Below are 18,022 nucleotides of genomic sequence, written 5' to 3' on the forward strand. Positions count from 1 at the left end.
TTTAAATGTGAAAAAAACCCAATTTTTTTTAAAACTGACTTTGTACAAATGAACACCACAGCTACAAATATGAGATAAATCATCTTTATTTACCAAGCACTGAATTGTTACAGTAATACTATTCAACTAACACGCAACACTGAACAGCACACATTACAAAGTGCAAGGCATCTGAATTGCGCATGCGTAAGAAGTGTCGCCCGTGAACGCGCACGCCGAGTCTTCTCCTATAGCAGCTGCGTCATCCCGTCACATGACGTAGATCGTGATTCTCTAGTGCGCAGGCGCAGGGTTTGAAAGCTGGCGGGATCCGGTGATAGTAACTGACTGTCCGGTGTGTGTATAGCGGGACCCCCGGCGAACTATAGGGATACACCGGCTGCTGGGTGTAACGTGCTGCAGAAATGACAGTGGAAAAGAAAGGTCTCCAAATAAAAGAAGTCTTTGACCTGGCTCAGAAGCCTCACCAGAACCATGCCAAGCTGGTCTCCGCCCTCAGGGTCACCTACGATCAGGTGGGTGTGCAGAGCCCCTTCCCCTTACCAGAGGGGTAGGAAATCGGTGGTTCTCCAGCTACTGTGGGACTACAAAACCCCAGCACGCTGGGATTTGTAGTTCCATCGCAGCTGCAGAACAGTAGGTTGCCTAAACCTTTGCTACAAAATATCTGAATATATTATGTATATATATGTAGGTGGCATTGAGTACCTGCCAACTGTCCCTTTTATCCTATGTTCCCTGTTCCGGTGGTCAGATTATTGTAGCACCACAGTCATGGTGTTGAAATAATTTAGGACTTTAATGATTAAATGGTCTGCTTCCTAAATAAATCGTAATTATATCCACTTTGTTCTGCTATTGTTTATTACTGCCTAAAGCTGATTTCCCTTGCAGAATGGCAGCTTTTTTTAAGCAACTAATACTAAATGTTGTAACTAACAGTTATCAAGATAACAGCGCTGGGGTCAGCTATTTATATAGCGCCACTACTTCTGCAGCGTTGTGCAGAGAACTTGCTAACATCACTCTCTGCCCCATTGGATCTCACAGTTTAAATTCGCTAACATACAAACATGCGCGCACATACCGAGAGAGGTCAATTTAATAGCAGCCACCTAACCCAGCCACTTAACCTACCTGTATGTTTTTGGAGTGTGGGAGGAAACCCACGCAAACACGGGGAGAACGTGCAAACTCAACACAAAAAAGACCCTGATCGGGAATCAAACTAATGACCCCAGTGCTGTGAGGCAGAAGTGCTCACCACTAAGCCGCCTTGCTGCATCGGAGCCCTGTGATTAGTTTCTATGTGCTTTCTGTGTTTGGGTGGATGTCCTCTGGGTGCTCCTTGTTTTTTTCCCAAAAAAATATACTGGTATATTGACTACTGACAAAATGATCCCTTGTCTTTGAGCGTGGTAAGGGGTTTAGATTGTAAGCTCCAATAGGGCAGGGTCTGATGTGAATGACAAATATTCTCTGTACAGCGCTGCGTAATGATTGTCACTGTATAAATAAACAACAATATTGTACTGGTTGTAATAAGGAGGTCAATGGGGGAAATGACAGGTATTCTATTTTGTATTAATGTAACATCTTTAGACGTTTGGATTATTTAGCGTTAGTTTCCCCTTCCCAATTATCAGCGTATTAGGAGAATATAAAATCCTTTATGGTCACTTTTAAAGCTGCACTTCTCTAAACCCTAAATTTGACTAATTTAGTGTTTAGTAATGTGAGTGTAGCTTTTAAAGTGACCATAAAAGGTCACAGCCATTATCCCGGTGGTTCTTCTCATAGCTCCGACTGAAATCCGTGTGGCGCTGTGGAAGCCTGAGTGTGAGAGGGCCAATCACAAGCTGCAATAGAGATTGTCGATTCTGATTGGTGTTCCTGCTCACACAGCAGTCAATTTAAAGTGAGAAATGAAATAGATTTGGCGTTTCGAGCTGCTCCATTAGAAACCGCTACATATGGCAGTCACGAGGGCTTCAGCTAGAAGAAGTAAGTTAGTAATATGTATCAGTTAGGTGGTAGTGCAGCTTTAAGCTCCATTAGTCTGATCAAATTTATTGACAGATGAAGCCACAGTAAAAAAAAGTACATTTGACATAAAACATCCACAAAGCTAACTGAAGTGCTGTTAGCAGACAAATCACAGGTATTTACTTATTTGGCAGTTGCATACTTTGCAAGTTTATAGGAAGAACAACTTATGTGCTCGACCCTTTATCTGGTAGGAAGATGCATTTAAACTTTTATAATATTTTATTTTTTTACATGTCCATATAGCCATTGTTATGGGAGCTGCATCATGATCTCTGCTTCTCTAAGTCCTACACAAAGAATTCACGTAACTTTTGTGACAAACCATTTTATGGAAATCCACTCATCCCAAACAACTTGTATTGATAGGGTTAGACAGGGCCCCCATCTCCATGTCTTACCTCGTGTGGAGTAAGTTCGGGGATAGAGGGTGGTGGCACTTTGGCTACTCTGTCACACTAGGAGAATGGTGCTGGGCTATATACGCCATCATAGTACAGAACACACTACCAGCCCATCATTGACCAGGAGAAGCAGTATCCAGCAGCTTCACAGGTAAGATGTTGACTGCTCCTCCATGTCAGCGTCCAATGCCCAGTTACATTATGTAACTCGTTCAGTGATTTAGGTGAGCCCTAAACCTTGGTGCTCTGGTATTAATCTGAGAAGGTATTTTTGTTAATTTGGTAAAGGTGGACATAGATGCTGCAAGTTTGATGGGCAAATTATGCAGTTTAAGACTTAATTGGTTGCAATTGCAGTATGTATTGGCCTAAAAACACAGCTCATCTGGAAATACTATAGGCCAATAATGAATAATAGTATCCCGTTGGTGCTTAGTTTAAGATTTGATTACATACGCACGAACAAACGTGATGGATCTGGCCAACGGTCACTTGGGCTGAGCATTTAGGCAATTGTATTTAAGTATTTCACGATTAGTATTTTCCTGTTTTATATTGTAGCGGTTTATTAATTTGTAATTAATGGGTTAATTCAGTTCTGTGTTTTAATCACATGTCTTGTTAGCCTTATAACACGTTTCCATGTCTTGTTAGCCTATAGAGTGAACCATTTGAATTTTTTATTGTTCCTTGTAGCATTTAAGTTCATTTTTAACCTGGCAAAATGGCCCTGGCTCTGTCATGTAGATTAGTAATCTGAATCCTGGTATTATTCTTCCTCATAAGCAATCTACCCAAATTTGTACAGTTACTCTGGCATTCAACCATTGCATCCGGAAAGTATTCACAGCGCTTCACTTTTTCCACATTTTGTTATGTTATAGCCTTATTCCAAAATGGAGCTCCAGAGCACTCTTGACCTCACACTGGGGTGGACGGTTCATCTTTCAGCAGGGCAACGACCCTAAGCACACAGCCAAGATATCAAAGAAGTGGCTTCAGGACAACTCTGTGAATGTCCTTGAGTGGCCCAGACTTGAATCCGATTGAACATCTGGAGAGATCTGAAAATGGCTGTGCACTGTTGCTTCCCATCCAACCTGATGGAGCTTGAGAGGTTTTGCAAAGAGAAATGGGCGAAACTTTCTAAAGATAGGTGTGCCAAGCTTGTGGCATCATATTCAAAAAGACTTGAGGCTGTAATTGCTGCCGAAGGTGCATCAACAAAGTATTGAGCAAAGGCTGTGAATACTTTATGTACATGTGATTTGTTAGCTTTTTATTTTTAATAAATTTGCAAAAATCTCAAATTTTTATCGCATCATTATGGGGTATTGTGTGTATAATTTTGAGGGAAAAAAGGAATGTATTACATTTTGGAATAAGGCTGTAACATAACAAAATGTTGAAAAAGTGAAGCGCTGTAAATACTTTCCGGATGCACTGTATATGAATGTGAGCTGTCTGACTTATTTTTTTTTTATTTTTTTTTCCACAGATTGAGGATAAATCTATTTTTCTGGAAGAATTTATTCACTACTTGAAGTACCCTTTAATAATTTACAGGAGAGAGCCCGCCGTAGAGAGAGTTATGGATTTTGTGGCCAAGTTTGTAACTTCTTTCCACAACTCTGATAATGAGGAGGAGGATGAAATGGATGAAGAAAACTCTCCTGTGAATTACCTATTTAATTTTCTTCTTCAGGTATGCGTGGCCTTTGTTGAAAACCCTGTTATGATCTGATCTTGCCATGCTGTGGCAGGTGGTGGGGGTGACTCCCGCAACGGAAAGGCATCCAGGGCCTGCCCTGTGCGGGTCATAGTGCTGATCTAACGTGTGGGCAGTAGCTGGGTATATACTACAGTTTTTTGTGCTGAATAAAATATTTTTCCAAAATAGCCTTAATCTGTGCTGTTGGTCTGCTTTGCGCAAAATCATTTTTGTTTTTTTCTTAGAATTTTTTTGTCTCCTAATTTTGAACCTGGCTTCTAACATTAGAATGAACCTCTCCAGGCACAATGATGATATTGTGGTAGGCCTCAGAGGAAAATGCCTTAAAAAGGACTGAGCCACTGGATTAGGAATAACACATTTTTTATAGTTGAGCGCTGTTTTGTATCTTCTAACTTATTCGGTTAGGGGCAATTATTTGTATAGCGTTAAATCTTGAGCAGAAAACAAAGCAAATCTGATGTTTTTGAATAACTGTATTTAGAATCATGTATAAAAGTGCAATTCTAAAATTCTTCTATTTGAGAGCTACTTCCTGGTTTCACATGATTAAGTGTGCAGATGTAGCAGCCTTCTGGATCTTGGGGAGTATATGGGGAGAACTCGTTTCTCATGTCTCTGGTCCGGACAGTTGGTGTATACTGCATTCTGTGACCTTGTTTCAAGGAAAAAAGTCTGCAGGGTAGCTTTTTCCTACATACTCAATTTTCTCTTAAAGTATTGTTTTTATTCCAAAGTTCTTAGTAAGTAACCAAAGAGAAAAAAAAAAAAAGGGGAGAACATGAGAATTGTGTAGGTCTCTGAGTCATCTGCCTTTCTGACCCCAAAAAATGCAGGCAGCCTGCCTATAAGATGAGTTTCTTGATAGCTGAAACAGGCAATTTACTTTGTAGCTGACTTTGTGAGAATGGTTTAAAAAGTGAAGATGTTGCTTATAGCAACCAATCAGATTCTAGCTGTCATTTATTTAGTACATTCTATAAAATGACATCTAGAATCTGGTTGCTATAGTCAACAACTCCACTTTTTCAAACCCGCAGTTCAGTAAGTATACCCCCTGGGCTTCTCATACACGGTTGTCAACCACATTATGGCTGATGGGAATGCTCCAGAAGCATCAGCTTTTAGTAGCAAGGTGCTGGAAACAGAACTGTAACCCTCTCGTCCTCAATCTTTAGTAAATCTCTCAGGTGTGCTCCTAATAGAATGTAAGATAATTCTGCATTTAGTCTTCATCTAGATCAGGGGTAGGCAACCTGCGGCTCTCCAGGTGTTGTGAAACTACAAGTCCCAGCATGCTTTGCCAGTAGATAACCAGCAGATAGGTGGCAAGGCATGCTGGGATTTGTAGTTTCACAACACCTGGAGAGCCGCAGGTTGCCTACCCCTGATCTAGATCCTCCCATTCCTTCTGTATTGGTAAAATAGCACACATACTTCCTTGTCTCAAGTTTTTCAGTGTACTGGCAATATTTCAACACTGAGTGGTGTGGGTTTTTTTATTGTAAAATGTAAGTGTTGTCTATCTATGTGAGCCTAGTTGGAGCTCAGATATGCTGCAACAAAACTGAACAATAGGAAATTTCTAGGTAAGGAGAAAAAAATCTCTAGCATTCCTTATATGTACAGCAAACACTAGATGGCGATGACAGCCTAAGAACCACATGTGGAAAAAATGTGATCTCTTTTATAGCATGTATTTTTATATAATAAGAACAATGTTTTATCAGGACTTCTGTTAAGTTTTCTCTTTCTGGTTTGTTTCAGTCTCACGCTGCCAATAGCATGGCAGTGAGGTTCAGGGTTTGCCAACTTATTTATAAGCTATTGGTAAACCTACCAGAAAATGCTCAGATCGATGATGATTTGTTTGATAAGATCCATGATGCCATGCTTATACGTGTGACAGACAGAGTACCCAATGTGCGCATACAAGCAGTACTGGCACTGGCCAGACTTCAAGACCCAAGTGATGTAGAATGTCCTGTTTCCAATGGTGAGAATAAAGTGTTTTTGCATTAATATGCTAGAAAAAATTAAATAAATCATAATATATCTATACAGATCCAATAATACAGCCTGATATGAGTTGGCCGTACATCCGTTTACTTAGCGTAAAATGTGCAAATTTGTACGGCATATGCCTATGTCTGTATGCGGATTTGACACTTGTGCCTCCTTAATCTTAAAGAGGCAGAATGGGGTCGGGAAGGGGCCTGAAAATGCAAACCAACTACAATAAGGGGGGAAAAAAAGGAGATGTATACTACCAGGAGTGCAGCTTAATTATGTATGGCTGCCTAAGAAATCAGGGGGTTCACTAGATTCTATAATTATATAATATAATTGCATACAAGAGAGACTTGCATCAAGACGCTATAGGATCTATACAAAAAATAAAATTTTAAAGTCCATATACAAATAAAATAAATGAATATTGTCTAGCACACTAGTTTGGTTGTCCACCAAACCAGATATATAGAATATAAACCGAAAGTTATGTATATAGTGTAGTATGTTAAGATGGCAAATTCTTCAATATCTAAATAGGAATGCAACAAAATTCCACAATACCCTTTGTGAATGTGCTTACTTTCATATAAGTGAATAGAGAGTGGAATATCAATCACTAATAGTGATTTGGGTATTTTTGGGGGGAGTTCTCCCCCCTGTTGAAAATATACTTCCAATTAGAGAATAACTGGCATATCTGCATCCCATATATTGCAACCTGATGGTTAAAATTCTCATAGATTTATTTAATCAAAAAATACATTGTGCATTCATGTAATTCTGCTATGCTATGAACACAATAAAATAAATGTTTGATTGTGTTGTTTTTTTTTTTTGTTTTTTTTAAACCCTAGCTGAGTCTACATGCATTGTATATGGGGCTGTAGTGCCTTTGGTGGTATTCCCAACATTGTAAAAGTGTTGTTGTCTAGTAGCTAGAAACAGCATCGTACATTGCTGAGCTGCTGATTGCAGTAACATGCCTGTTTATCAGGAAGAATGCCTGAGGGTACGTGCGTGTTCCTGTACGAGAAATGGAGATCCTTTCACGTGTATGTTTTGCTCATGTTAGTCAATATTAAGTCAGTAATTTTGCGTGTCATTTACTTTGTAGCATACATGCATCTGTTAGAAAATGATTTGAATGCAGAAGTGCGGAGAGCGGTGTTGTCTTGTATTGCTCCATCTGCCAGAACCTTACCAAAAATCGTTGGTCGCACCATGGACGTGAAGGAGACTGTGAGGAAGCTTGCTTACCAGGTGATTTTATGGTCCATGTAGCCATAGGATTTACGGTAACACAAGATTCAGATACAGTGCTGAGCATTTTGAATTTAAAATGAATTACATTATCTGTAAAGTGTTGGTTTACAAATGTATCTGTTCTCTTCTAATAAAGGTTTTGGCGGAAAAGGTTCACATTAGAGCATTAACCATCGCCCAAAGGGTTAAACTCTTGCAACAAGGCCTTAATGACAGATCAGGTAAGATTACGTTATAGACTGTGGGCTACACAGTCTTCTAATGATTTGCTTCATTGTGCTACAACATTTCCTTTCTCTGTAAAATAACCGCATCTTAAATACTGTTTCCATGTCTTTGGAATTTTAGGCAAGACAATGAATTTACTGCTGTGTGTATAGATCTATGTTTTGTTTTTACAGAGACAGTGAAAGAAATTATGCAGAAGAAACTACTTCAATCCTGGCTGAAATACACAGAGGGAAATGTCTTGGAGTTACTGCATCGTCTGGATGTAGAAAATTCTCCAGAAGTGGCTGTTTCTACGCTAAATGCGATGTTCTCCCTTTCTTCTCTCGGCGAGCTTGTTGAAAAGTGCAAAAACATTGATGAAAGGTAAAACCAAGTCACAATGGCTGGATGTTTTTGAATAACTACTTGGTGCATAAAATGTAGAATTCTATACCTATAGTTTGCGGATAACATTCTGTGTATTCAATCTCTCTTGCTTTAAAGATGGTTTTTGTATCAAATGGATTTATGGCGAAATCTATGTACTTGACTATTTATCATTTGGTTCCTTTAGATAATCTCTTTTTCTTCTCCTTACTCTCCTCTGTCATTCCATCATTATCATTGTTCCTTCTTCCCTTCCTTCCAAGTTTGATGGTGTATTTATTTCCTTTATAGACCTCTTTATTTAGCGCCGTAATGACTGTGCTGACAGAGGACCTTAACATATATACGTTACATTACGCTACAGTCAAAGCCCAACTTCTGCAATACAACCATTTATACTATACCACACCAGAGTGCTGAAGGAACTTATGAACTATAAATAAGTAAAGTTGGTTGTACAATTGCTACGTTTAGGAATATGACGTTATCTTGTATTAGTATCCCCTTAACGATTAATATTTCAAGTTATATTACATAAGGATGTACTGAGAACATTCAGATGGAGATGGATATATTTATAATGTAAAATGTTAATCAGCTTATCAGAACTGAAACTGTTTAAACATTTTGGATCTGGGAATTGGAATACATTGTTTTTTCTTTCCCGAACTTTTTTTTTTTATATAATATGTATTGAGCTTCTACTAATTAAAACATTCATTACAATGTAGTTTTTATACATAGCAGACATGCTGGAAACATTGAAATGAATGGAAAAGCTGGATGCTGCATCCTTCTGGAAGCAGTCGCAAATGCACACAAATGTGTGTAATGCACATCAGCTGCAGTCATTCCATATAGTAACAGCATGTCAAACACATTGGGCCTTCTACTGAGCCGTACGATGTTGGGTGTAATTTACACTCCCAAGTAATTGTGACGCCTGGGAAAAAAAAAAAGTTTACACACGTATGCTGAGTAACGTGTTTGAAGGTTTACATCAGACATACACACACAGGTTATAAGGAAAAATGATGGTGAAAAACACATTCTCTGTTAGGCTTCATATAATAGAGCGAATGTAATCCTTCTCACGAATAGAAGTAACAAGCCAACTCCCTTTATTTAGCAGAGTTGCATTTAGAGGCTGTGTTGGGTCTCCTGCAACATAGAGAGTAGAGCCAGGCTGTGTGCTAAATACAGAGGGAGATGCTAAATACAGAGGGAGAACTGCTACTGGCCAGGGGAATTATTTAGTGTCAAAATAAAATGCTTAAAGAAATTGTGAGCTAGTTTTGGCTGCTTTCCATATTTACATACACAAAACTAATGAGCTATGGTTTTAAAAAGTCTTTATTAATGTGTAACCAATAGCTCACATTTTTTTTTTTTTTCCTACAGCTTATATTTATTTGATATCTATATAATAGTCAAATCATACTGTAAATAATGGGCAAGGTTATGCAACAGTTGACAATAATACAGGAAGGTAGCGGCTTCATTATATAGCCTGCGGGTGGTTTCGCTTTAGACACATAATGGTGAATTCAAGGTGACATCCTATTTTGTTAAGTTTGAGTTAAAGCAAACGCTGTATTATGTTTATATACATTACTTCCAGAGCAGGTAGGTGTGTGTGTTGTCTTTCACTGTTGAATTTCTGATTGATGCTGTTATTGTACATCCAACCTTAAACGTCCTACAAAAGAAGTTCAGTATTTCACCAGTTTATATACTTATAGTGTAACTCAATAACTACATAATTCTTGCTATTAGAAAATCCCTATCATGCTTCCAATATCAATCACTTTATGCTCCTAGGAAACTGATCCCTCTCGATACTCTGAGTCCAGAAAATGTGTTGTATTGGAAAACGCTGTGCGAATACTTAAAGTCAAAAGGTGACGAGGGGGAGGCTGCCCTAGAACAGATTTTACCAGAGCCAGCGGTGTATGTGGAGTATCTGTTGAGGTAAGATTGTCCTTCATGTGAAAAAATATATTTTTAAACCACTTTAAATAAAGTTTATTTCTCTTGTGGAGATAAAAGTATTCTGCCACCTGAGTGAGGTGTAGATCTGTGACCTTGTAAGTTTCCATACCCTCTGATGCAGTTCATTTTGGGCAGCACAGTGACTTGGTGGATAGCACTTTTGCCCTTCAGCTCTGGGGTCATGTGTCTGATTCCTGACCATGTCTGACCTTGTATGTTCTCCCCGTGTTTGCGTGGGTTTCCTCCTACACTCCAAAAACATACTAATAGGTTGATTGGCTGCTATTAAATTGACGTTAGTCTCTCTCGGTCTTTCTGGATCTGTATTAGGGAATTTAGACTGAGCTCCAATGAGACAGGGACTGATGTGGGTGAGTAAATAGCTGCTGCTGCTGATGATGGCTGACCTATTGTGGCATTATTGCTTCTCAATTTAGGAGGAGAATGCACGCTAAAGCTCGATATTGTAAAGGAAATATACAGCCTAATGCATCTTCCAGCCCGACAAAAATATTTTCTAGGCTCAGAAGCCATTACACCTATACTTAACCACAAGACAAAAAATGTGATCAAGTGATCGTAGCACCCAGTGACTGGTTCATCTCCGTCTTCACATGCCCCCATGTTATAAGTGGCTGAGACGTAATTCAACTTATTCCCTACCATAACCAGTTGAGGGGCTGGTTAATATATGCAACAACAACAATCTGGTTCCCTTTGTCTTTGGGAGGGCATTGCGATGTCCATGGACCTAACATTTTCCATGTTGGCTTACTTAGAAAACATTTAGTACTAGCTGTCGGCACATGGTATCCTAAAGACATGAAATTAGCCTTTCTGATATTATATCCATTTGTGTCTGTAAGGCAATATTCTTTTGCATTTGCCAGTTGCGTCACGCTGCAACTTCAATACTGGACTCTGCAAGATTAGATGTAATACAGTAGGAAATACAAAGGCTCATTTGCAATTGTCATTTTTATCAGTATGTATGAATACTTGCATGCCGATATAATCTTCCCCCTAAGGTTAGCAGTATTTGAGAGAGGAACGATCATTGAGGCATGTTTGGCTGAAGTTGGTGAGTCAGTGAAGCCTCTTCCTCTGTCTCGTTGTAGGTTAATTTTTATTTTTTGGCCACTTAAGGGTGAAAATTTCCTTGTCTTATAGTCCAGGTGTAATGGAAACATCACAATGTGTTTAGTATAAATCAAGCTGCACTTGGAAGTCTTTTGACTAAAAAGTAGAAAAAAAATTAATTACCCATACTTTCATGTGTATGTGGGTAAAGTAAATACTGAGATAGAGATATATATATATATATATATATTAGAGCAAAGATCATGTGCTGCAGCATTTAATCCCTTTACTTGCGAACACTAAAGCCGCACAGCTGGATGCCACCTTTTGTGATCTCTTTTGGGGTGAACGGCTGTACATGAAGTGGCAATAGAATGCCTGCCACATCTATTGATTAGTTGGCGCTTACAAATGAGAAGGTAAGAGCTACAACAGGGAACTATTACTGTAATACGTTAACCTAAATTCCCCTTTCTGTATTAGTAACCATATTGTGTCAGTTTCTGGTACATGTTTTTTTATTTAGCATTATTTCATTATATTGGTCTTTTCTTGTCAAAATTAAAAACATATGACTGCATATGCTTGTGTTTTTATAGTAGTATATATTAGTAGTATATTAGTATACATATACTGTAACTATATAAAAACCTTATTACAACCGAAAGTGAAATGGCTAATGAGAAGGTATACCCCCTACCCACAGTTTACTTTACTGGAGTTCAGTGTTTATGTGGTTTGTCAGGTCCCCTGACATCCTGTATCTTTTTTTTTCCTCTTTGTGTCAAGACAGGCAGTGCTGTGCATGGCATTTTGTCCATGGACCTGCTGGCTACTAGAGAAATAAACTTTGGGGATGGGTATAACTTTATTCTTTTCCAAAAATGTATTTTCTGTTTTGGGTGGATTCTTGCTTTAAGTATATACTTGCAGTTGAAAGTTTAAACAACCATTTTGATATCCAGAAATCAATAAAACTACAGTAATTAAGATTGCATTAATGCTATCATCATTTTTCTGTATTAATGTTTGAGATTCCTTTAATGAAGAAAATACTGCTTCCCTGTAGTTATCTTCGAACCCTTCTTGTCCTGACGGAGGAAGAGAAAGCCAACCTGACTAGGATTGAAGACCTGATGACTAAAGCGTTCATAGGACAGCAGCTGATTTATGTAATCGGCTGCCTGGATACCAGTGAGGAGGGAGGAAGGTAGGTCAATGGCTGGTTTGTGTTATGTCATCTTCCCACATACTCATATCCTTCTGTTACCTTTTCTGAGGCATTCGATGTGTCTGGTAAATGTGCTAAGGGATAGATTGCATCTATTCTGATATTTCTCATTATATAAAACATATACTAAAGGGGCTGCCAATTACATAAAATATATTTTTGGTTGTAAACCTGTAGTAAAATGGCAAGATGAAACCGATGTGAATTGGAGAAAAAGGTAGGCAGGATTTTAGAATACGGTACGTTGGTTCATGCTATTTCCTTCAAAATCAGTGTATGATGGGTATAATGGAAACAAAGATGACCGAAGCCCGAGCCAATCAAGTATAATATTTTTTTCTTTATCTCACTGAGTCTGTATTTAAAATAGTTGTACAGGAGCCAATCATCTCATGCATTCTGGGCTAAACTGTCCATAACATTATGATTAGGGGATCGTCGCACACAGACCTCAATGTATGATAAAATGTGACGTCCAACCTGCGCTGTGAGGGTTGAATGAACCCTATACTGGAATTGTTTGTAACCTACCCATTGGTGTACTGGGCAGTTCAGATGGTCTCTGTCTAATGGGTCTGGTGAGACGGCTGTCTGGGCTCTTCCACATTCAGTTCACAGAAATGAACAAAACACAGCTGCTGTTTATATTCTACTTTGATGAAACAACATTGCTGCACTTTGAACTGATCAGCAGCAATAAGGGTTAATTATGGGACAAATACTTTTTTTAACCATAAGGCAGCAGTCAAATGAATAACAATATTTACAAATTGTCCTACTAGTAATTGAGGAAATATAATTTAAACCGCACTACTTCAGCGATAGTGGGGACTAGGTCTAAATAGACATAACTCTTTTCACTTAAAATCTTGTGTATTTCCGGCAGTAGGGCACTCGGACACTAAATTATATTTCACCGATGCAAAGCACTAACTAAAGATTGGATATCTGCAGCCTATAGTCTCACATCCCCTGCTCCTGTTGTTTCCAGTGCTTGTGTAGGAGGTGGACACAGCGTGTGTTGCCCTACACTTAGTTGTTGTTTTTGTGTGTTTTAACCCAGTCTGTCTTCTAGCGTAGCGTTTTATTAGGCAATTTAAGATGGTGATCGGAGGCTGAAGTCTGTTGTAAAGATGATATATATGGTTACAGAGGTTTATAATAGACAAAATATTCAAAACCTGTTTCTGAAAGTGATACAACAACCTGATATTATGTAAGATATATTCAGCAATATTTATTCCTGTATGTTATGCCTTTCTGCTTTAAATGCCACTTTGAATAAAACAAATGGCACAGCTCTGACTAGGCAGGGGCCATGACAAAGATTACAGCCAGATAAATTGCAACTGTGTCCACAAGTTACGGTACAGGAATGTGTTTTATCATTCATGGCATAGAACACATTGCTGGTTTATACTGACACTGCTTACACTACTGTACAGCTTAGGAGGATTCTATTCCTTGTTCAGTGACCAACTGTACAGCTCCCTATCCTTCTACATTTAATAGTTCTACTATACAGTTTCGTCATACAGTACTTACTCTTTTTACCGCCTGCTTGGAACATGTTGCATTTCCATTTTGTCCTAATTGTGGGGTGACTTCAAATTTGAGTTTTTGTAGTTAGATATATATAAAGACGGAGCACTAGCTCAACACGTTGTGCTGAGTCTTGTGGGCCTGTAGGCCTCAGCCGCGTTTACCTTTTTCCGAGATATAACCTTTTCCTTTTTATAAAGGACGCTTGTTGTAGCTGTAATTTTTGATATTTAGTGAAGTTTGTTCTTACATTTTCATGCCTAATTGACAATACACATCATGTTATTGGTTAAGCTCATTAACAAGTAAATGCTTTGTAAGTGCATTAAGAATCATGTTCCCTTTCTTGATTTGAGTCGCTTTGACTGCACATTTAGCCATGTTGCTTCTTTTCAAATGCAAAAACCCGAAAGATGGTGAACTGTGCCTGGGCAGGCCGAAACCAGAGGAAACTGGTGGAGGTCCACAGCAGTTCTGACATGCAAATCAGTGATCCGACCTGGGTAGAGGGGAGAGAGACTAATTGAACCATCTAGTAGCTGGTTCCCGCCGAAGTTTCCCTAAGGCGAGCTCAGGGTGGACCGAAACCTTTTCTGACACCTCCAGCTTGAAACCCAAAAAGTCAGAAGGATCGTGAGGCCCCGCTTTCATGGTCTGTATTCATACTGAAAAACAAGGACAAAACGAGCTTTTGCCCTTCTGCTCCATGGGAGGTTCCTGTCCTCCCTGAGCTCGCCTTAGGGCACCTGCGTTACGGTTTGACAGGTGTACCGCCCCTGTCTCACTCATCCTTGGACAGTCCAGTACCACTCATAAGGTGACCACCATCTTACCACTGGATCGTTCCACTTTTACTTTTCTACCCTGAACCTGACAAATAAAAAGGTTTATAACAAATAGGCAGCATGTGAAAAACTGGGACGTCTGGAAATACCGATCAGATGGCAATTATGTTTCAGTTAAATGACCTGTGTATGTATATATTATGTATATGGAATTTATGTATGTTTATGCTTGTCAGGAAACGTCTTCTTGCTGTCTTACAAGAGATACTTATAATGCCTAATGTTCCAACATCCTTTATATCCTCTCTGGTGGAAATCTTGCTCGGTATTCTCAAAGATGATGACCGCAGAATTTTAAATGTATGTAGCAGAAATTATTTGTAAAATATTACTTGTTTTGGTTGATGTTTTTTTGCTGGGGTTTGTAATGCGTTTTTCTATTGCACATTTTCTATGTTGTCTGTTATCAACCCCTTCATGACCTTGTGACCAGTCCACATTTTAACATTTCTTCATGTTTGGTAGGTTGAGATTTCTTTTTTAAAACAATTTGTTTACCTAGGGTGATTGCTGAGCAACACGTGACTCCATCCCAGACAGACAGACATAAAGGGTCTCCCTTGTTTGAACAAGGGTCCTCTCATTTCCCAAATGTTTGTACGCTAATCATGATTGCTCACCAAACATGAAAGTAAAAGGGATACCTACCTAAAAAGAGGAGACTCCTTTCTTTCAAACAATGGTGCCCCCTTTTTTAATTTAAGCAACCTTGGTGTGCATATTTGTGGACCCCAATCCCCTTAGTATTTGTTAAAATATAAAAAGGGGACTCCCTTTCCTTTTTAAATTGAGTGCCCCAGTTTATCTTCAAGCTGGTAGTGAAATCTGGGCACTTAGCGCACCCCATCATCATCATCTCTACTTTTTAATGTTATTTATGTTAATTAAACAGGGTTACCCTTATTTGAATGGGAGATCTAGGAAACTTTCCTGTTCACATGCCCCAAGTTTTTCTGAGGCGTTTATCCTGCCACTATTTAGCTTGCCTGGGCGAGACACACATGTGACCTTGTCACACTGTCATACTAATAAAATAACCCCTCGATTGCAGTGCAAGTGGGGCACTCACCCTTCATGTCGAGGGGGTTAACCAGGGGTCAGACTCTCGGCACTGGTACATTCTGCATGTTCTGTATGTAACTATAAAGTTTTTATTGCAGTGTCTTTTTTTTCTGGGGTTTTTTTTTTTGTGTCTGATAAGTCTGGAATTCTACCTTTTCTTTAATGAACTTTTATGCATGTCTAATAAACCTTTTACACTAACAGGTAGCAGAAATAATTTCTGAACTGCGAGAGCCAATCGTCACTGTGGATAATCCGCCAGATCTGGCGGAATCTAGGAAACTGCAAGTGAAGGCAAGTTGTATTTATGTAATGTAGTACAGTCCCCACGTTATGTTTTTCAGGTTCAGGAAGGATTGATTGTAGAATGAGGAAAAACACCGGTTGATTTGCACTTGACCACATTGTATTGTTGTGTTCTTCTGCTGCCTCTTACGACATTTCTCATTGAGGAGAGATTTAAAAGATTCAGGGAGGGAACAGTTAAGCAGTAGAGAGAGAGGAGGTTCTCAGTGCTTTCCCATTGGAGACACAGTATATTTGCTCTTGTGATATGGTGGAGGGCTTGGTACTTCAGATTTGTTATTGACCCCTGTTCCCATGCAGGGTACATGACAGGAAAGGGTGTTTTACTTGGTCATGTCCAGTTAAAACATAGGTCACCTAGGAGACCATAGTTTGATTAAACTGAGCAGCACATTGCCGCCCTTCGCCTCTCTGCACTCCTTACTGGATTACTGTGTGGGGAAGAGGAGGTGTCTCTGGACACAGTTTTTCGGTTGGCTGTCAAATAATGATCACTTAGTTTTTTCTGGGTGGTGATCCTCTTCATTGCTGCCTCCCCACCTTTTATATAGTCACTCTTGGTGCTCCTTACTTGTCTGGGGCAATAATCTGCAGGAGGAAATAACTTGCTGGAGAGGCTAATCCATACCCTTCTTATTAAACAAACAATCCTCAATGGTGAGGGGTCCTCTTGAACAATGACTTTTGGGTGTGCAGATTCTAGTAAATCTCTTGGATCCTTTTTTTTTTTTTTTTTTCAGATTGCTGATGTAAAGGTGCAACTTATTGAAGCCAAACAGGAATTGGAAGATTCCATAAATGCTCAAGACTTCAGCCGAGCCTCTGAGTTAAAGGAAAAGGTGGCAGAGCTGGAAAACTTGAAAACACAGTTGATTAAAGAAGCAGAAGAGCCGGAACTTAAAGAAATCCGTGTGGAAAAGGTTTGAGCTTGCCTTGTCCTTTGTGGTTTTATCAGTTTCTGAAAACTTAATGTATGCAAATGGTCCTTGTCTCTTTTATTATAGAATGACCCTGAGACACTTCTGAAGTGCCTGATTATGTGCAATGAACTCCTAAAGCATATTTCGCTTTCTAAGGGACTTGGAGGAACATTGAATGAGATTGCGCAATCATTGGTAAGTGAACGGGAGGGTTGACTCTGTGCCTCCTGTAACTGATCTACCATGGATAATTGTGTCTGTTTGATTTGAATTCCTGATAAGTACACTACTTGTGGATTGACAAAGGAGTGTTAAATGTCTGATTGCACAAAGGGGTGTGGTTTCACAACGCCTGATATTTTGGCGGCCTAAATTTCCCTTTTTTGTAGCTAGTTTATTCCCATTTGGCCCAAAAGTGCCTGGTATGCTAATGAGTCATCTGCCATCTTCCTTTCTCAAGGACTCCTCTTCCATCAGGACTTATTAAAGAGTTTCAAAGCCATACTTCCAAAGTCCTGTTGTAAGGGATGGGGTTTTCAATCCAATCATTTTCAGCTCTGTCGTTGGTTTCATTCATTCTTTTTTGCAGTGTGGCCTGGAAAGGGTCTTAGCCTTGAGCTCATTGGATGTTCAAGCCAATTTGTCTGTTTCATTGCCATTTAACTCTTCCAGTCGATAATGATTTTTCCAAGGGTTGTGTCCTCTACATCCCCACTTTTTGGGCTTATGTCCACTGTGTGACTTTTTGAACCCCTGTACTCATTTTCAAACCTGCTTTTATCATGGAAGTTGGCCTCCCTTGTTACCATCATCCCTGCACAGTGTGACTACAAGTGACAGCCCTCTCTCACCCATCTCCTTTGCTAATGTTACAAGAAAAGCAGTTGCATCTCTTTCTTGGTTTAGGAAGAAGGCTGGGCTTGCAAAGTCTAGCTCTGGGGATCTCTCAGACTGAAGACTCATTTTGAGTTTTGCTGTCGCCCTTATTA

At 39.3% G+C, this 18,022-nt stretch overlaps 1 protein-coding gene across 1 annotated transcript in view; it reads left to right on the forward strand.

Annotated features, from left to right (window-relative positions):
* The first annotated feature begins 258 nt into the window (after positions 1 to 258).
* NCAPG (non-SMC condensin I complex subunit G) overlaps positions 259 to 18,022 on the forward strand; it is a 28,395-nt gene continuing 10,631 nt past the window's right edge. Inside the window, exons 1-12 of the mRNA XM_075194710.1 lie at positions 259 to 515; positions 3,949 to 4,155; positions 5,950 to 6,178; positions 7,310 to 7,455; positions 7,595 to 7,679; positions 7,860 to 8,052; positions 9,877 to 10,026; positions 12,197 to 12,337; positions 14,922 to 15,045; positions 16,012 to 16,101; positions 16,854 to 17,033; positions 17,118 to 17,228. Of these exons, the coding sequence (XP_075050811.1) occupies positions 405 to 515; positions 3,949 to 4,155; positions 5,950 to 6,178; positions 7,310 to 7,455; positions 7,595 to 7,679; positions 7,860 to 8,052; positions 9,877 to 10,026; positions 12,197 to 12,337; positions 14,922 to 15,045; positions 16,012 to 16,101; positions 16,854 to 17,033; positions 17,118 to 17,228 (1,767 nt within the window). The 5' untranslated portion in view covers positions 259 to 404. The remainder of the gene's footprint in view (positions 516 to 3,948; positions 4,156 to 5,949; positions 6,179 to 7,309; positions 7,456 to 7,594; positions 7,680 to 7,859; positions 8,053 to 9,876; positions 10,027 to 12,196; positions 12,338 to 14,921; positions 15,046 to 16,011; positions 16,102 to 16,853; positions 17,034 to 17,117; positions 17,229 to 18,022) is intronic.

Source organism: Mixophyes fleayi, chromosome 1 (assembly GCF_038048845.1).
Source record: "Mixophyes fleayi isolate aMixFle1 chromosome 1, aMixFle1.hap1, whole genome shotgun sequence".
Classification (NCBI taxonomy): domain Eukaryota; kingdom Metazoa; phylum Chordata; class Amphibia; order Anura; family Limnodynastidae; genus Mixophyes; species Mixophyes fleayi.